This window comes from Vulpes lagopus, chromosome 8, assembly GCF_018345385.1.
Source record: "Vulpes lagopus strain Blue_001 chromosome 8, ASM1834538v1, whole genome shotgun sequence".
Classification (NCBI taxonomy): domain Eukaryota; kingdom Metazoa; phylum Chordata; class Mammalia; order Carnivora; family Canidae; genus Vulpes; species Vulpes lagopus.
In genome coordinates, this window is record NC_054831.1 from 74320638 (window position 1) to 74341221 (window position 20584).

A 20584-nucleotide genomic window follows, 5' to 3' on the forward strand; every position below is an offset into this window, starting at 1 on the left:
TGCGTGGGCCACCTTCCCTGGCCCGTGTAAGTTACGGTACGAGCCTGGAAGGTGACACAGCAGGAGTGACCTCTCACTAATCACTGCACCTCAGTTACTCCTGACACAGCTCATTATAAAAAGAAATCCTTTATGAGCCAGCTTTCAAATCCAGCCCCACTTTGATTTTCGCGAGAACAAAGATTATACTTCCACATAAAAGCTTCTGATGCACGATTCCGTCAACCGGGGTACGAAAGTAAAAAAAAAAAAAAAGTGCACCCTGTTAATTGTCTGTGGTTGTCAAGGGACCGCAAACTGTATCAAAGATGGGCCTGCAATCTTGGCTTTCATTATGGAGGTCAGAATATTTATTGACTGCTTCTTATTAAAATTTGAGAAGGCCGTCAATCATTTTGGCTGGCCCAGATAGAGGAATCTGGTTGGAAATTCCCCAGAAATCAATCCCATTAAAAAAACAAAAACATAAACAGCCAACAACTCTGGAGCACACTCCGGAGGGCTCCTCAGCCCCTCTGGCTCCCACCGATGGGACCCCCGAGTCCGAAAGCGAGCAGGCCTGCTAACTGCCCTCTGCTCTTGCCCCTGCTTGTGCTCTTGGCCCTCCGAGCCACCCCGTCCACATTCAGACGACAGCATGGTCCAAAGCAAAGGCATGTGTCGGGACTTACCGGCCATCTGCTGAATGCCACTGAACGCACCCAGGTTGCTGGAGGAGGTGGCCTGCTGCAGAAGCTGTAAGGGAGGGAGAAGCAGACGGTCAGAGCCGAGCTGAGAGGGGACGCAGCAGCCTCCGGAGCAGAGGGGACCCGGCCCTGTACATTTACGGGGTCGCTTGCTGCCTCTTACTCATGGCCCGAAGGGTCCCCGAGATGGGGCTGTAAACCCATACACACGTCTCATCTCTATTAATAAACCCAGACGCCGGGGGGGTAAGGCTGCTGCCTTCAAACCATCATCTCAGTCCCCTGAACGACCAGGTGTTGCATCTGCTGAAACCAACGTGCGCCCGGTGGCCTAGTGGTTACAGCTCGGCTCTGTCCAGCCAGGCCCAGCCCCGGGGTCCCGGCTCGGCCGCCCTCATCCTCCACGGGAAGCAGGGATTCACGGGCTCCTGGGCCACAGGACGTCATCAGGACAGCTACGCTCGGAAACGCGCCTAGGCACCGCCGCCCAGGGCTACCTGTGACCACAGGCCTGAGACAGTGGTCGCCCATCTGACGCTGGTCTTCACCTACTATTTGTCAAAACCGAGAAGTAGCCGGTGTGACGTCCCGTGACACAGTGTGTTACAGACGCAGTCGGCATCTTTCCAAAAGCAAGTTAACACCCCTGTCTCTGCATTTTTCCCTGGTGCTCTCGAGGACACAGCTTGCCCCCCCACCAAATCAGTGGGTGCCCCAGAAGGTAAAAAGGCATGTGGCTCCTGTCCTAACGTGCCCCTTGGTTTGGCCAGTTCAGCGGAATTAGAGGTTAACCCAGATTCACTGAAATTCTCTTTCTGATGATGTAGAGCAGTATGGACACGGTTTGTATGTAGCAGCCAGCACCCAGCTGTCTCCTGCACACGGATGTACACGGATACCAGAGAGCACACACTCCCCAAATTTATTGCGAAGTGTCAGGCTACTGTGTGCTCAGGAGGGACGAGACAAATTCGTGATTTTAAAAATAGCTTTCTGAATTTATTTGGAGTGCCGCAGAACCACATAAAGCTCCTCTGTTCCTTGGGTAAGGGTAGGTTTTTTGTTTTTGTTTTGTCCCCCTCCCCCCAGTTCAATACCAAGCAAAGTCTACAAGTGGAGAAGACTCAAAAATGGGCCTCTAGCCACTGACTTAAAAGCGCCAAGTGGAATGGACTATTAGTGGCCGAGTCTCTGTTACAAGGCTATTTTGGGGATTAACAGTGACAGGTACCAGAAGGATGTCTGTGGTGTTTGCTCACCCGTCCCAACTCGCTGGAATGTACTGCCTAGGGATGACCCACAGACTGAGACACACACACACACACACACACACACAAGAGTGAGGAGGAGGGAGGGGCTGGGGATTAACCATGTTGATCGAGAGAAATCCCTTATTTTGGTTTGATTTCTTGGGTGTCCCATTCTCTCAGGGTTGTAAGCCCTTACCTCCCTTTCCTATTAGGTATGTTTAGAAATGAAAGGAGGTAAAATTAAAGGAGTTTTGAAGCGATCGTGAGGAGCTAGTAATACCTACTGGGGCAGGTGGGAACACCTGGGGTAACCAGAGTCAGAATCCACCCCTCGACACACAAGTAGGGAAAGCCCTAAAGCCCAAGGGCTCTTCAAAGAAATGCACTTCCCACTGAAAGAGGCAGAACGAATGTGGCTGAGAAAGAACGGAACCCAACGGGAGGCGCAAACGTAGCTAAGATCATACAAAAATACGTTTCTATAAAGGAGGTGGAAGTTAATTCTTTTTCAGCGTCCAGAAATAATTTGCAGATGCGGTCAAAGAAGCGTGTGCCAGAGATTTTCCAGCGCCGTGGGGCCCGGGAGGTGGGCCAGAAGACTGGGGACAGGCACAGGTGTCTTGGTTTTTTGAAACGATGGAGCAGGAAGCTGGATTCTTAGAAATTATGAGAAGGCGAGCGTGACATCCGTCTCTGATCCCAGTTCTGGTTCCATAAGGAAACAGATGGGCTGTGAACCGCCGAAAGGGACAAGTTTGGGGCAAGACGAACTACTTTTACGCTCGACTCCCTGCTTGTTTTATCACGTTTTAGCCTGGGAGACCAGGACAGCGCTATGGCAAGGCACATCGAGATTTTCAGCAAGACAGCTGATGACATCTCTCAGGGCGTCTTTGTGGATGTGACCGAGGAAGGGCCAGCAGGTGGCGGGAAAGCCACTCAGGGCTTCTAATGGCTCAGAAGGCGGGAGCCGTGGGCGCCTCCTTCATCAGGCAAACAGGTATCGCTGCTCTTCCTGCTGGGCCCCCCGGAGCCACAGCCGCACCCAGCACCCTCAGAGCTGCGGGCCCAGGATGGGTCCCCCGGGGGTGGGGATCCTACCCGGCTGCCGGCAGTGCCGCCCTGGTGAAGCTGGGGGACCTCCCTGTGCCTCCTTCCTCGCCATCAAGACCAGAGGGAGGCGGTCGTGCAGAACCGCGCAGGCGCCCCACAAAGTGAGGCTAATGGATCCTGCGGTCCCGAGAGGCGCAGTTCAATACAAGGTCAGTGACAGAATTAGGACGGAACACGCAGGCGTGCATGCATGCGCACCCGCACGTGCACACCCGCACATGCACACCCACATGTGCACACCTACATGTGTGCACCTGCACAAGTACACCTACATGTGCGCACTCACACATGCACACCTGCATGTGCACAGCCACACATGCACACCTACGTGTGCATACCTGCACAAGCACACCCGCATGTGCACATCTACATGTGCACAGCCGCACATGCACACCTACAAGTGCACACCCGCATGTGCACACCTACAAGTGCACACCTCCGTGTGTACAGCCGCACATGCACACCTACACGTGCACACCTGCGTGTGTACAGCCGCACATGCACACTCACATGTGCACGCTCACACGTGCACACCTGCATGTGTACAGCCACACATGCACACACATGCACACCTATGTACAGCCACACACGCACACCTACACGTGCACGCTCACACATGCACACCTGCACGCACATGCACACCTCCACACACATGCACGCCTGGAGAGGCTCCCAATATTAAACTGTATTAATCGATGTGAAGTCCGGCCTGTAAGTGGCAGGGCGGAAAGACAGAGGCGGAACATCACGGTTCCCAGCGGTTCCCGGAAAAATCAGTAAGAACCAGCCTAGCGTGGTGGGTACAGGGGCCCCCCGCAGGCTACGTGAGGTCCTGGGAGGGGTCCCCGCTCTGCGCCCTCTTTACAGGTTCCTTGGGGAACTGTCATAAATCCCCACGTGGACGGAGAGGGCACCGCACAAGGAAGATTGAAGCTTAAGACAAGGAAACGGAAGGGACGGCTTGCCCGAACCGGGTTCTCTGCCCTGATGGAGGCTCTAACGTCCTGGCTCCAAACAGATGGAGAAACGTGTGATCTCGTCATCGCAGGTGCACGGCGAAGGCTGCGGTCACCGAATGGGGTGCCCCCGGGGTAGCGCTGGGGCCCGACGGGCCTGTGCCCCTCCACCACGGGCAGGATATCTGGATTCCTCCAGAGCAAGGCCCAGGAGCCCGGCCTACACCAGCGCAAGCGAAGGGAGCCGTGCCCCGGGGCCGCCACGGAAGCTCGGAGCAACACGTGCATGGGCGCTCATCTCCCTAAGGTCCCGAGGTGCAGCCTGCCCCCATGGGGATGCCCTCCCCCCAGCACCGCCGCGTCCCCAGGAGGGCCCCCCACTCACCGCCAGGTACTGTGGGGTGAGGCCGCCCAGACCCGTCAGGTTCCCCCAGGTGGCAGTGTTGAGCTGTTGCATCTGCTGTGCCAGCTGCTGCTGGAGGCGCCTTTGCTCCTTGTCCTTCTGGGTGTCCGCGAACTTGACTACGATGGGCGAGGAGCAGCCCTGTGGTCAGACACAGCGGAAAGTGAAGAGGGGGTTACCGCCTGGCTGAATGGGCGCATGACACCCCGCACTGGCTCTAGCTCACTCCACTAGCTCGGAGCACAAGGAACCATCTGGATTTTTTTAAATCAATGGTTTGATATTGCTTCTTCTTCTCTCATCAGTACCATCAACAGAAAACTCCAGACACTGCCAACTGGTTTCTCTGGGGCTCTGGTGGTGGGCGAAGCCATTTGCTTTCTTGCTCTGAGCATTAAAACTGCCTCTCCTCCTCTCTTCGCGGGTCTTCCTCCGACCTTGCCAGGACCTCCTCAGAGACAAGAGACCTTACGCACGTTCTTTAATTAAGCTTCACGGTTCCCTTGTCTGCGAGGCAGACTTGTCTGTGTGTCTGCCTGTTTCCGCGGGAGCAGGGGCCCCACGAGGAGAGGCGCTGCAAGGGGAAGGAGAACAGCCCTCATTCGTGTATTTTATCTTTTCCACTCTTTCCGATTTTCCGTGATGCATTTTTTTTTTTTGGTGCCCTGGAAGGCAGGAGGCCTCCCGACCCAGCACCAGCAACAACAGGGAGCAGTGGGCTGGCTTGCGGGGTGAGGATGCTACGGGCAGGGTAGGGGCGGGGGCCCCAGGCTCAGCCCAAGGGGACTGCCCACGTTTGCAGAGAGGACCCTCACTCTCTTCCTTCTTCTCTAACGCACCTACTCTATCCCCACCCCAGGGCCCGGGGCTCGGGGTTCCTGCGCACCACCAGTCTTGGAAGCCTATTCCACGGAAACAAGGCCTGCATCTGCAACAGCTGGAGGCATCTACTTGGCTTCCTTTGTCAACGGGGCTCACCATTCAGGGGGTTCCTTTGCAGTTTTCGTTTCCATGAGAAGGCAACGAGTAGGGGCAGTGAGTGGGTGCATGGCTAAGGGTCATGTGATAGGGCGGATTCATGTCTGAGATGGATAAAATCATTGGGAGAAGAATAAGGGCCTGTGCCACCTGCAGCAGGAAGACTGCCTTCCTTCCTAGAGCCCCTCTGGAACATTCCATACTTGGTAAACCCTCGGCGGAGACACGAGCTCCTCCTCCCTCCACCCCTCTCTCCCCCTCTCACTAAGGCTTGCCTACCCATCTCATCACCATTAAAGCTGCTAAATTTTGCTGAGGTACAAGGAAGTCCTTCTACCCATGTGATTTAAAAAAAAAAACCCAAAAACTTTTAAGGAAGCTTAGCATGATAATAGACCTCTCTCTCTCTCTCCTCTCAGAAATTTTATATTCCTACTTAAAGGAGCTCTCTCTCTCTTCCCTTTGGGTCATCTTGCTTTCTCTTAAAAACAAACCTGTGTGTGTTTTGTTTCTTATCACCTCGGGTAGTTACTGGGGATGTAGCTGTGAATATGTGAGGCTATGGTGTATGTTATGACCAAAAAAAAAAAAAAAGTGAGAAAAATGAGGTAGATGTTTCAGTTTGAACTTCCAGCATATCGGTCTTCAGCTCTGGTAGCCACGGCCACGGGACACAATGTTAAATGTCAGTCAACCGCATGAAAATAATATTTCCACCATTTAAAAAAAATTCTATACTTCATTTTTCTTCTTCTGCTCCAGAGTTCAGCCCTTCGTTGCTTTAAAGAGAGCAAAATACTCCGAAGATGGAAATGATAAGAGGGAAGGTTGCGTATACAAAGGGTTGTTATCGTTGTATCAAATTTGTTCCATAACAAATCATAGCATCTCCTCCTAACAGTACGTTTACTGTTTGTTTTCTTCCTTAAATACCAAAAAAACATAAAACAATGACCAAAAAAAGATACCGAAGCAAAAAATTGGGCCCCAAAATAACTTGTTCAAACCATAAAAAAGGAAAAACAGAGTGGGCACAGATTAGAAGGAAATTGGAAAAATAGAAGGTATGATATAAAAATTCATTATTTTTAAGGAAATGTTCTTTTAAACTTTAACGTTCAAGTCATTTGGAATTCAAATTCCTTAGATAATACATCTTGTTTAAAGATGTGAGCCAGAGTCCTGAAAATAACAAAATTAGTTAAAAAAAAAAAAAACCCAGCAAACTTTAGTTGTACAACTGTAATGTGACGGGCACGATATACAGTCTTCCATTTAAATGTCAGTATTTTTAAAAATCCAACAAGAAATTTAAGTGTCTGAGGGCCCCTCTGTCCTCATGAGCATGGGTGTCCAGATTTCAAAACAAGTGCACCAGATTTGACTTTTTAATAATAGAGATATCAATACCAAAGGATCAAGGATTTAAGAATGAATATGCCCCATTCTCTATAGCGGATTCTTTTTCATCCTGAGCCTATTCTTCTTTGGTTCTGGTTCATACCCAGGTCTGCGCTATGTTCCCGAGCTCTCTCCCCGTAGGAACACAGGAGAACACAGACCAGCATCCTCTGCGGCTTTACTCAGGGGGTCCCTGATGAAGGAATGGGAGTTAGAGCTGAAAGAATTTAGGTTAAAAAAAAATCATCTAAGGTACAAATCACTAAATCACAGGAAATAAAAAATGATTAAGAATGAAACACGTGTATGGAGGATAATAAATACAGGTGAAAACTTGTTTTCTTCCCTAACAGTACTTTCATTTTTTTTTTAAATCTCCACACTGAAAGGCAGCTGGGAATCAGACTGATCCCCAATAGTGGAGCAGCCGGAGAGAAGGCAGGGGACACACAGAGCATCAACGTGTGACTGCATGTTGTACAAGACTGGATCCCTAGGTATTTCAATTCCTGCTAATTATCTCCTATCGTGGCCGCTTTCCACCTGAGCTTGCCTTCAGGTAGGGGGGTGTGAGTGTCTTAAAAATGCATTGCACTGAAAGGAAAACACAGTGATTATATAAGATATGTTAGGAATATCAAAGTCAAAATGAAGCTCGAAAAAGACAATTAGGCTTTGCAATGCTGATATCAAAACTCAGAAAAGTACAGTAAACACTTAATGACAAGGCCATGCACACTCCTTGCCCCCTTGTCCGCCCACCTTCCGGCTCACTGTAAAAAAAAAAAAAAAGTTGCCCACAGAACATGACGCGGAATGATCACTTAGCTCCCAGCGTGCTTTGGGAGATGCAGCATTGCAAAAAAACAAACAAACAAATGAAAAAAAAATCACCCTCCACCTCCCACCTCGCTCAAAAAAAAAAAAAAAAAAAAAGGAGGTAAAAAAGCGCAAACAATCCATAAAGAAATTTTTGCACATTAAATAAAATTGAGAATATTTTGCTTTTCGGAAGATGAAAACGTAACTTCAGGTAACACCACAGGGCCACTTTCCAAGAAAAGATCACCCATACACAGAGGTACAGTATACAGAGTACAGCAGAACATGCACTCCCAAATGGATCTATCAGACAATACAGAGTAAGTAACAGCATATCACTCTTGGAATGCTTTTGTGCAAAATTCTGAAAGGCCAGACCCAAATCACAGACTAGAAGTACAGAGCCATCTATCTACACATGTGGGCGAACACCCACCAGCGTATAGATCTTCCCCCAAAGCCACTATCTCTCATTTAGGAGACCAAATTTGAGCCTTTATGTTTCTTTTATTGGGAGGTTTTTTTTTTAATGCAAAAAGATGAATATGGTTTTTCCAGGGATTTTCATGCGTTGTAACGTTTTCACGGGTTAAACAATGTAGGAGAAGTATTAATTTTCTCCCGACATTCTTGATGCAAAAGCACAATTTTGTTTGGACTAAAGAGAACTTGACCCCACATTTAAGAAAAAAAAAAGGAAAAGGAAAAAGGGGGGGGGGGGGAAGAACCCTGTGATTGGCACAGGGCAGGCCGCAATTTGGAGTGAGGGCTGTTAAGGCTGACTCCATACCAACCCTGGACCAGGAACGGACTGGATCCTTTAGAGGTCGAGAATGGGTCTTGGTTTAAATTGCACCATGACACTACGTTGCAGGGCCTGGGCCACTACAATAAAAGGCTCAAAAAAATAATGTACAGCAAGTGGAAGGTTTTACTAAATGCATTTCAAGTCATTAGGGGAAAAATTGAGAGAGAGAGAGAGAGAGAGTGAGTGAGAGAGTGGGAGAGAGAGAGAGGATGAATATGAATGAATGGAAGAGATGGTGAAAGTGTCAATCTGTGATTGTCATGTAAACAATCCGCACAGGAGAGAGCGGCTTTACCATTCCCCATCATTTGCACAAAGAAAACAAAGAAAGGGCAGATGATACAGTACCTCCATGGTCTGAGACTGATGCATGGCTTTGATTGCATTCTGTGCCATTGCCCTTGTAGAAAATGTGACAAACGCACAGCCTGTGGGAAACAAGGGGACAGGGAGCAGGAAAGACAAAAAACAACAAGACAAAAGGGTTGGACGCTTGTTAAACCAACACAGTCTACGAGAACTGCCACAGGACGACACCGTTCTCAGTAGTACATAAAAATCAACAACTTCTCTCTCGGTTTTTATCTTAGTTTGCTTTTTATTCACAGTGCTGACTTGCTAATCTGACCAAAGCAGAAAGATTTATTTATTGACTGGTTTATTTATTTATTTATTTTTTAAAATGGAGACGAGGGGAAAGTAGTTGGGCACTTTTTTTTTTTAAAAGCCACAGGGAAGGGGAGGGTGCTTTGAAATTAACAAGATCTCTTTTTTTGCATTTTCTAAAATAAAAAGTTGTAATTTTACATTTTCTCCTTGGCTGATTATCTTGACTTGTAGGGCATCCACACATTCGAGGCTTTGGATTTCAAATTTTCGAGTTGATTTCTAAGCAGCAGATAATGCAATCCTCACGCCAGAGGGCGAATTAGCAAATAAATTCCAAAGGCTCGAAATGTCAGCAAATAAATATCTCTGGTCTCTTCTGGGCCGTTAAAACAGATATATGCATACGTATACACTGATGCGATTCCAATGCAAAGAAATATACCACATCCTGCAGGAACTATTTGGTTGTTATTAATCACGCACAAGAACAAATGCTCTATCACTCTGAGAATATTCAATAGTGCTTATCAGGTAAAACTTTAGAAAATCTGCATTAGATTTCTTAGCCGTCTGAAATCTCTATGACTTTTCAGAGTTGTGATTTCGGATATGCATCAGAGATCTGACCTAAAGTCTAACATACACAAGACAATGTACAGTTCTCTGAATGTTTCCTGTGAGACCCATTGAACTTTCCACGGCTTTTTATTTCTCGTGCGGTAAAATAAGCAGCGTCTACAGTGCCTGCTTCTGTTCCTTGAGGCAGTACTGGCCACCGTACAGGTCACTGCTCCAACTACATGGCTCATTGCCCTTTTCACTAATAAAAACACTGCCTTCAGAAATTTACATTTTATTCATCATGCACCCTTGGGCTTCTTAGAGAAAAAGACTGTGAAATTAATGCAGATTCAGGCTGATTTTATAATAATACCACGGCACACTAAAAGCTTAGCTAAAGCAATGCAGACTTATTTCACTTATGATCTCTAATGACTTTAAAAGTGCATTGATTTTCAGCTTCTTTAGCTTTGCACAGTTTGAACTTAGGTATCAGAGAATAATTTAGTGTTCCACTCAATTTCTTCAAAACATTATTATTATTACTACTTAAAAGATTCCCAAATGAAGCAGATCTAAACACTGAGAGGCAGAAGCCTGTTGTCCTCTCAGACTGAACGCATGGAAGTGGAATTCTGGTATCCACAGTGCGAGATTATTGCCCCTGTGGCCAGTAAGCCAAATAGAATGTTCTACATCCGGGGGGGAAAAAAAAAGAAAGAAAGAAAAAGAAAGAAAGAAAAAAAAAAAACAACCCAGCAGATTGTTTGGTTTCTGTAAATCAATTTGTGAGTCATAAAGTATATTTTCTTCGTTTGCTCTGCATGTGTACCTGGTGAGATTATCAAGTCAATACTGTATTAGCACCTTTTAATCAAACAGCAATAAGAGAAAGTAGCACCTGCCCATTACCCCCAAAGCACAAAAACATCCAGTCATGAAAATAAGTCAATGCATTTTTTTTTTGCATCATGCTGTAATTTTTAATACAACAAAACTCTCAGTAGGTGGGAGAGTCATCCCTCATTCACCTCCCGGCTGAGCTGGCCTTACAAAGCCTGAAGTCTAGCTTGCTATGAATGCCGAGATGTTTCATATACTTCTCTGACATTATAGCAGCTAGTGGAGCTTACTATTTAAACACACTTGTCTGCACCTCCACTGGCTGTAGCTTCTGTCATCAGTGAAAGCGATCTGGAGCCTTCTCTGAGGCATCTAGAAGATGTGTGTAATAGTGTGAAACAGATGACAGTACATCTACTGGCTTCCATATTGCGACTCAGTGCTACAATTAGAGAGCCCCAAAGTCACCATCCGTCTCAAAATGGTGCCCCTTCAAAAACACTGTGGTTATCACCGACATGATCAGCGGAGGAAGTAGCACTAAGATTTCTCTTCTTGCATTTCTTGAGACTGCAATGGAATTATCTGCTTTTGCAAATAATCTGATGGAGATCTATTTGACATCATGTGAAGCCTGGCCTAACTCTGCTTTTAATACCCGAAACTGTTTCATTCACTTTATTTGCTCTAATTATCCAGGAACATGTGCCAAACAGTTTTCCAAATGGAGGTTAAGAATGCATTAAAAAAAAAAAAACACATGTAAAATGTCAACAGAAATCAATAAGGCACAGTTTATGCATTTATCACAATTTCAGAACAAGCAGAACTTTTTGAGTAACTTAGTGAGAAAGATACAGCAATTAGCAGGTCTCAGAAGTATTAGCAACAGAACAATAAAATTTCATCTCTATAAACTCGAACCATTGCTCTTTCCTCTCTGAAACCTGCAATTAAAAGCTCGACTGATGCTTCTAATTATACAACCGTTACTGCATCCAAAAAAAATGATCTGACAAATCTGATGACTCCTTTAACCTTTTTACTCTATTGGCAGTGGTGCAGTAAGAGGGAACCTGTCTCCTTAGGGGCTCTGTCAAGTTCGGGGCTATGTGCTGTGTTCAATTACTTAAGAACGAAAATCACTGCCATTTGTAAAGCGAGAGCACACATTGAAGACCTCCCTCTCTACGTGAGAACTTCTGGATGAAGTTCTGCAACTTCAGAACCAAATGGAAGCTTGTTAATCTTTGTAATTTCTGCTCTAGTCCTATGGCTAGGTTTTAATTTTCTTTCCCACAGCACTGAAAACATGGTGGTGGCTTCAGGATTAGGCCTCAAAATGCTTTTCACTAATAGAGGGTCACATAAGCTTCTTCTACAAGCCAAGGAACTGACTTTCCATTGGGCAAAAATAACTTAGGTCAATTGGCCCTTCCTACTAAAAACGAGCTTCTGGGTGCAGTGGGGTCCACTGGGTCTTGACAGGGTAACTGCTCTGACGGCCTTATAGGGCCAGCCCTCCTCTGTTCTAGATTATTGGATGTACTGTCTCAGGAGTCAGTTCTCTGACTACTGATTAAAACATAGGAGAAACCAGAATGGGGGGAAAAAGATGACATGTACCAAGATATGAAGCTTTTCTTCTTCTTCTTCTTCTTCTTCTTTTTTTTTTTTTTTTTTTTGGTTAGTTAAGATAGCCTGTATCTTATTGTCTTGAAACCTCTCTAAGTACATAATAGCTGACAAAAAAAATTAAGAAAAAATTCATCCTTGACTGTGGCCACCCTGTATTTTACCTTACAATTACTTATTGTCTCTACTTTCAGAATGTCACAGATGGCTCACAGAAATGAAAGGGGCTGCACTCCTCCCGGTTTGGTGGGGCTGCCTTCTTGCTGCTAAAACAGATAAATGATTGACTGGGGAAAGGTTTCTCCAAGTAATTTCCTCCTACAGACGGGATCTAAGGAACGCACGTGGCCCTGTCACAGAGAAGATTCTGGAACACATCTATTACGCTTGTCATCTCAACTGAAAAGCTATCTTCACTCAGGTGTTCTACTTATTTTCTCAGTTGCAAGAGAATTTTGAGAGAACTAGATGAATTCTTGGTCTGCACCAGAGAGAGAGAGAGAGAGAGAGAGAGAGAAGGAAGAAAGGAAGGAGCACAGGCACTTTCAAAAGCATGTACAATGTCAGGGCCTCTTGCTTTTATGCTTCTTCTTTGAAAGAGAAGCAGCAGTCTGCTATATTTCAACTGAGGGAAGCGTACTTAAAATAACTTGTGTGGCATGAAGCAGCTTTTGGCCTATGGAAAACTTGTTTATAAATTCCCATTTGGCCAAAGAGAGTTCTTAATGCAGCTGATTTTCCTCCCTGTATCTTTTTAGTGGAGGCAGAGTGTATTAAACATATGTTCTCCATAGAACACGAGAGCGTCACAACTAGTACTGGGGTGCACCACCTCCAGGGGTGGCTTCGTTTCTCTAGAACTGGTGTGGAGGGATTGCTCCTTAATGGCACCTCAGGCTGAGTGCAGAGCAGGACTTACTAGTTTGCCAAATCTCAGCCCCGAGGGGAGACTGTACGGAGAACCAGATAACAAAATGCAGTACCTAACCCAGGGGTATTTGATACGAATTTCCGCACATGCTTAGATATCACATGGGTGAGCCTAAGCTGTCGTGATCCAAACTGAGTCCACTGTGTGTACCTGTTTTAAAAGTCAAAAGCCCCATCCTAATATTCTGATCAGATATAATGGAAACAAATGAGGATTTAGTGGCTAAGTCCAGTCTGTGCTCGCCAACATCCCTGAGAATATTGCCAATTTCATTTGTCAAGGGTTTTGGCAGGAGAATGTTGGAACACCATAAACACAGCTGGAATATTCTTAAACAAGCAGAAAGTTACCTTACATGGCAGTAAAGATCTGACTACACTTTGTGGGAAAGAAAAATGAGATAAACTCTTTCATTGTCTCCGAGTCACAGATATTCGTTGCCATGGTGCAGAAAACCCTGTGGACTGTACCCAAACAGTCCATTCTGACGGTGGGATTATGGGTAAATGAGAACATGTGTATTTTAGGAAATCAACAGGCTAAAGGGACACTGACGAATGCACTGGCTTGGAGGACTCCAGCTTTGATTTTGAGAGCAAACATCTCATTTGACTTCTTGTGCGTGGACGTGTGGTATGCCGCTTACTTTCTCAAAACAGGTCAGCAGGCCTGGGAGGCTGACCTGCTACTGCAGAAGATCTGAGTATTAGGGAGCGCCTTGAAAATATCTCAAACTGGGTTTTCCAAGTTAGAAAAGATGGTTACTGCCCCCCCCCCAAGGGGAAAATGCACATTGAGATGCGGGCATATGGTGAAAAGAGAGAGTCAGACTCCTGATATTTGCTGAGTGCTGGTTTCAACGTGCTTGGTAGATGCTAGGTGCTGTCCATGTACAGTTGTGACGATTCCTGGGCGGGGGCAGGGGGGCGAGGTCCTGATCTGGAACCTGGCATGGATCTGGGTGCTGGGGAGTAACTGTCGGGGCTTCTTTGCAAATAGTCTTTCTTGTCAATATGGAGATGAGGATTTCTGTTTTCAAGATTCTAACCCAAAGTACAGAGCTGTGGGTCCTGGCAGCCCACTCCCCCGAATCAGTGCGGGGACCCTGATTCTAGAGACCTCAGCTTCGCACCTGGCAGGGAGGAAAGTGAAGCTACCGAGGTGGTCAGAGAAGAAATGACCCGAGACACCTGTGGGGGAGCCAGCGCCCCTGCCTGCCTCTTCGGTCTTCATTCTTGTAGCTGAACCGGGCAAAGGCAAAGCCAGAAAAGCGAACCACTTCTCTGTCCCTCTGCCTCATGATTGCATGGTTTGATTCAAAAACTTTTTATTTAGACTAGTTTAGACTCGGTTTAGTAGGACAAGGGGCTTTTCATTTTCAGGGCGACCAACCTTTCCTTTCACTCGGTTTTTATGTATTTGTTTACGTCTAAAATGGCTGAGCCAGCAACAGGCATCGGAGACCAGAAATGCTGAGCACCCTTTATCTGCGCAGCCACTAATGGGAGACACTTATTAATATTTGATTGAAAACTGCAATTCTTTAATGGAAGCAAAATAGTAGCACGGGAGAGAATTGTTCTTTTAACAAATACACTGATTCAGGAGCAGTCCCCTGTACCCAGGCGTCCCTGGGTCTCACTAATTGAAAAACCTACCAGCGTCTGGCTTTATATTTCAGAACAAATGGTTATAAATGAGTATTTTTCTTTTTTTGCCATGGGGAATTCTCATCAGTTCACCAGAAATTACTTTTCTGTTAAGAAGAAAGAAGAAGAAGGAGGCAAAAAAAAAAGGGGGGGGGGCAGGGAGGAATGTACTCCTCTTTACACGGAGCTGGCACGTGCAGGAAGCAGGGAGGAGCGCGCTGCCCTAACTGGCGTCCTAACTGGCGTCCTAACCGGAGTCCTCGTGGAGCTCTGCGGCCCACGCCCGGCGGCAGCGCAGGCAGGTCAGGTCGAGGCCTCTCGGCCACTACCGCATCCTGCTCTGTCCTGTGAGAAGCTGGGGGAGAAGCTGGGGCTGCTTTAAGGTCTTCTCTGTGGGATTAACTTAGGGGCGCTCGGGGAGCACTAGGCACCGTGGGCCCCGAGGCCGCTGGAGGAAGTGCACGGATCACCGGCCAGGCAGACGGAGAGCACGGGTGGGGGTCCCCCCAGCCGCGGGATGCTCACCCAGGAGACCTCCCATGGCGGGCACCCCAGGAGGGGAGCGGGGCAGGCATGGTGACTGCTGCCCTTGGGGGGGGCCGAGATGGGACAGGGATGGGACAGTGGGCTGGTGGTGGTCACAGCTCACGTCTGGAGTTCTGGACCGGGATCTCGGGCCCACGGGGCTCTCACCACTAGAAAATCCCCCCCGTGGCTAGTTGGGGGGCCTCCTCTCTGCTGGTTCTCCATGTCCTGGGCCTTGGCGACTGGGAACCTGCGAGCTCGGGGCTGTGGCTGGGAGGAGGAGGGGAGCCCGCGGGTGCTGGTCGCTGCGCTGGCAGGGACAGGGATCACAACAGTCCCGCTCGTGGGTTCCCGCACCTTTTTTTTCTTCATCCAGCCAGGCTGCCTCTTCCCACGGGGATCTTGCTCCCCCACCCCCACGGCTGCCCCGAGCAAGCAGAGTCAGATGACCCAGCGTGACTGGCAGTCCTCAGGGAGTGAACGAGCCGGGGTGGCACTGGGTGGGGGGGGAGGGCGCCAGGACAGAGGTCCCAGCATCCTCCTGCCCCTGAGGCCATGTGGCCGCCAGCCTGGGGGGCTGCTGTGGTTGAGGCTGGTAACGGTGTGGGCCGTAAGCTATGGCTCTGCCCTAGGCCCTGGGCCTGCAGGTGGGGGCCACACTCAGAGCGATCTTGGTCAGCTTTCGGGGAGGCCTGCCTGTCGGGGACCCCTTGAGCTGTCACGCCCATTCCATGCCTCCCTCCTTTTAAAACCACTTTTGGAAGAAAACACGGGGACTGCAGGCAGGAAGCTTTTTCCACCTCCTTCTACTGTTCCCCTCGATTGCCTCGGTTTCGGGGGCCCTGGAGGTGGCTGTAGGCGGAAAACCTTTGTTCTCCACGCCTTCGATTCTAGCAGCTGACAGCGTCAAGTTCCGCATCTCAAAGTCGAAAGAACAAATGCTCTTCCTCACGTGGCGCTGAGTTTAGCTAAAATGAGGGACACGGGTGTGAAGGAGTGCTTTGAGACGTAAGGACCAACTTTTTCTTTCAGCAGGTGGTTCGAGACGGCAGTGCTGTCCCAGAACCAGAGACTGGGAATGAAGAGAAGTTTCTAATTAGCCCCATGGAAACTGCATCGAGAAGTATCCTTGATAGAATGAGAGCCTCTCTGTGGTGCAAACATATGGGTTGCTTAGGAGAAGTGAACAGTGACGTTTTATATGTACACCCTGAATCCAGCCTCCTGGGCAGTCTCGGGAAACATGGTCTGATGAGGGGGGACACTCTGCGACAGCACTTAGGAGTGGGTTAGCCAAGGATCTGCTGTGCAAGGAGGGCCAGACGTGGAAAGGGACGTTATTTCCAGCTGCCTTAGGTAGCTGCTTGCAGACACACTGGTTTTCCTCAGGGCTCGAAGCCCCCATCTCTGCTTCCATCACGGTGACAAAGAGGAGCCTACTATCTCCTGGACCAAGTCATCTGTCTACCATGTAATGGGACTTCCTGTGCTCAGGGCTCCCAGGAGTTTTGCTCTTGGAAATAAAACCCTCACACCCCAGGACAGGCCCAGCTACCCTGAGTCCCTAAGCTGTTCTGAGCTACATGGGGACACTGACGTTCTTCCTCCGTTTATGTCGCTGTCAAGGGGCCCGTCCCCTTCCCATGGCTCTCGGGCAGAGGCAGGAAGCCAGAGACTAGATGAAAACAACAAATATTCTCTTTCCTCCTCCACATCTCTCCTTCACCCCCAGAATGTACTTCAATTTGATATCGAAAGGGATATATAACGACAGGGCGGCCTGTCGGCATCCCCGCTGGCCGGGAGAGCCTGAGCTAATATGTTGGCTCTAAGACCTTCTCGACCTGAGAAATTCAAGGTGATCACTTCAGCTACGGTGAAAAGTTCACGCTGGAAAACGTGATCACACGAGACGCATTACAGGGTGACCTCTTGCTGCGTGCGGTGGCTACATCTACCTTGATTGTGACACACAGTTCCAATTAGCACTTAAGGAAAGAGACTTTATAGACAGTACACTCACCTCGACTCAGCCCGTCGGGTCCCCGGAGGATCCGACATTCTTCTATCTGGCCAAATGGAGAAAACATCACCCTGATATCATTCTCATTACATTTCTTCGAAACCATTCCTATGAATAATTTTCGGTCTTCCACAGCTAGGAGATAAAAATAATGAATGAGCAAAGGCCATTTCCCCACCTCCTTTTCTTTTCTTGTAATTAATGCTTCATTACCACATCAAACCGGGCCCCCGGTCATGTGAGACGAAGCATGGGACTTCCCAAGGCCAGCTCTTGGGACTTCCAGGCCACCTTCCCTGGCGCCCTTCATCCTGCCTCCCTCTGTGAGCTGCCTCTTACCCACATGACATCTTCAGAGGACCCGAGACACCACCAAGTCCTCCCCTCCCACCCCGTCTGGAAACTCACGGTGCTCACTAACATGTTAGAGCTCCGTGTAGTCGCCAAATGCTACCATTTCATAGAGATCGTTTTGAACGTGCATTTTTTTTTTTCTCCCATAGGTGTTCTTTGGACTTGAATGACAAGAGAAAGAAAAAGGTTGGGGAGAGAAAAATAGGATGAACAGATAAAGCACCACAGGAAATGAAACTCTGAATAAGGCATTCACTGGGGGGAACCTCCTCTCTCAATTTCAAATAGCTTGGCTGCGTGGATCCAGACAGTAAGGAGAGAGAAGAGAGATGCTCATCTCTCTGGAGGAACATAGATGACCTTCCGTCCATCCGTCTGTCCGTCTGTCTGTCCACTCTAACCAGAACAACATGTGGTCTGCATCTGTGGCTGAAGATCAAGGCAACTCTAGGGGCAGAGCGGGGCCGTGGCTACTTGAGAATCCCCTCGGGACGGCCCCACGCTCGGGGTGGAACCCAAAACGGGAAAGAGCATGAAGGGAACGATGACCATTCTTTGCACCTGGATGCAGGACACTTGACAGACAGAAATGCATTTTGGGTGTCACGCCCACCCCCCCCACCCCCACGCCAGTGCCAACCCTGGAAACTGCTGGGAGGGTAAAAAGACTGAAGAAGGTTTGCCTCTGATGACCTGGGAGATTTTCCTCAAAATCTACAGGCCTGCGCTCAGGATAAGTGACCTACATTTAGCCTCAAAGTCACAATTATCACTGATTTCGGGACAGTGTTTGCAGCCTTTTTTAAGGAAAGAGCAAAAAAAAAAAAAAAATTAAAATTAAAAAATAAAATAAACAAAAAAAGGAAAGGGAAAAAAAACCCCAACTCTGTTCTAGACGTCCATGGGGAGAAGTCTTGCTTACATCCTGTGTTGCATTTTAATCCACGTCTTAGGATTTAAAGGAAGGGCAGGCGGCTGTACCAGCATTTTAGACAGGCTGGCTTAGGGAAGGGCCCTGCCGTCCACGCTGCGTAGAAACCTTCGTGCCCTATCTGTGTCATAATCTCACCGCTGCTCTTTAACTGGCTCTTATCTCTGTCTCCCGGATTTGTGCCCTGGACAGCCAGTGTCTTGGTTTCATTTAACTGGCAAGAATGGATTTTGGACTTTCTAGGGCCAGGTGCTCTTGATGCCTGAGTCAAACCGGCCTGGGCCCCCCGGGGGCTGGGAGAGAGATCTGTCAGCGAAGGAGTAATGGGACACAGCGAGGCCTGCTCTGGGGGGCCCACTGCCCAGCGGGGGGATCCCATCTGTCCGTGATGTCTGCTAAAGCCCCGTGTGGCTCCTGAGCACTTGAACCCTGGCTAGTGTGACTGAGAAACTGAACTGCTATTGTGATTTAATTGTAGCTAATTAAAAAAAAATAATTTAAATTTAAGAAGCCCCATGTGACATTACGGTGGACCCTGCAGCTCTGCGAGGCCTGGGTGAGGCAGGTAAGGGCTCCTGCCCCATGGAGCCCCGCACTGGAAGCAGGAGACTTGGAAGATGTTCTGTGTCAGTCTCAAAGACCCCTGGTGGGGCAGGGAAGGAACCTGCCTAGCCTGGGCCATAGCTGCTGCCCCTCTCCCAGCTCCAGTCCTGGCCTCCATGTGAGGGCAGAGGAGGGAGAGGAGGCCTCCAGGGGAAGGCAGGGCTGGGTCAGAGACTTGCCGGGTCCCGGCACTGCCCACTGAGTTGACGGCCACCCCAAGGAGTGAGCTGACTTGCGTGGCCCTTGGCCTCGTCATCCATAAAACGAGGTTTAAACTCCTCTTTCCTGGCTGTCTTTCTTAAGTGACAGAGAGAGAACGGCCCAGCTATGCACCTGGCGTGACCCAAGTACCTGGGGTGGGGATGCAGAAGCCCAGGATCCCACCTGCCAGCCGTGCTCTGCACCGACACAGCTCCTGCGACAGTGCAGAGAATATAGGGCTCTGAGCCACACGGGTGGGAACCAAACACCATGGGGCTATGAGCTATGGACTGTGCACCAAGAGCTACAGAAAGGCTTGGTAGGCAGAGGGGGTGGCATTTCAGCTGGCCCTGGAGGGGCACGGGGAGAGGCTGCTAGAAGCGTGGGGACAACACGCGGTGGGGGGATGGAGGAAAGCAGCCAGGCTTCAGCCCCTGCTGCTTCTGTAGAGAGGGGCTCAAGGCAACACAGTCCTGTGTTGAGCCTCATCAAAGTGGCTGTGGGCAATGGTGTCACTGGTTCTGAGTCACAGGGGGAAGCTGGGGAGGACCCGACTTCCCTCCAGTAGATGAACAATCTCACTTGTAAGAAGCTCTTCTCTCTCCCATTAGAGCAGGTGAGCTACCTGTGATCCACAGGGAAGTGGTGGACGTCAGTCAAGCAACTGTGCCCACCTACACTGATGACACGGTGGCCCCAAGGGGACACGACATCCCTGATGGGAAGGGACGGATCACAGCATGGAAGAGCAGGGGCTAGCAAACTTCTAGGTGCAGTTGCAACCTCCCCACTCCCACTGCCTCCACGACTTCCACCCACAGAGGCTATGCCTGGTATCTTCTTGAGTGTAAAAAAAAAAAAAAAAAGTCCTATTGAATGTCTTCTTATCCCTAAGAATTCAGTTTTAGTTCTTTCAAACAAAAGCGAATGATAACCTGAGTCCTCAGTTTCACCGGGAAACCGATCACTACGGCACGGAGCTAAAAGGCTTTGCAGGTTTGGAGCTTTACGGTGATGCTGGAATAAACTACATGTGCTGTCCCTGCATAAGCTGAAAAAATGATTTTCCCCCTGTAAGATGAACAGTGAGAGCTGAAAACCACCTGTCGACAAGCCCTGGCGTCCCAGGCATCAGGCCAGCCACACGTGAGGCAGGGAGATGGACGAAAACTCTCTTTCAGTAGCAGCAGCAGCTCAGGGCATATAGGGAAGCCGACACCACCCATAGGGTGTCCACCCATAGGGACGAAGTGCCCACCTCGTCCTCCGCATGCGGGTCCCAGCAGGGAAGCTGGGTGCTGG

The 20584-nt window shown here is 48.8% G+C and overlaps 1 protein-coding gene across 9 annotated transcripts in view; it reads right to left on the reverse strand.

Annotated features, from left to right (window-relative positions):
• CELF2 (CUGBP Elav-like family member 2) overlaps window positions 1–20584 on the reverse strand; it is a 518459-nt gene that overhangs the window by 56703 nt on the left and 441172 nt on the right. For 8 of the 9 annotated variants that reach the window (XM_041765402.1, XM_041765403.1, XM_041765408.1 and 5 more), the window contains 4 exons: window positions 17194–17328; window positions 8766–8845; window positions 4391–4549; window positions 672–735 (listed from right to left, as the gene is read on the reverse strand). In XM_041765402.1, the coding sequence (XP_041621336.1) occupies window positions 672–735; window positions 4391–4549; window positions 8766–8845; window positions 17194–17328 (438 nt within the window). Of the gene's footprint in view, window positions 1–671; window positions 736–4390; window positions 4550–8765; window positions 8846–17193; window positions 17329–20584 lie in introns of those variants that run through there. The other variant, XM_041765410.1, reaches the window with a different exon arrangement.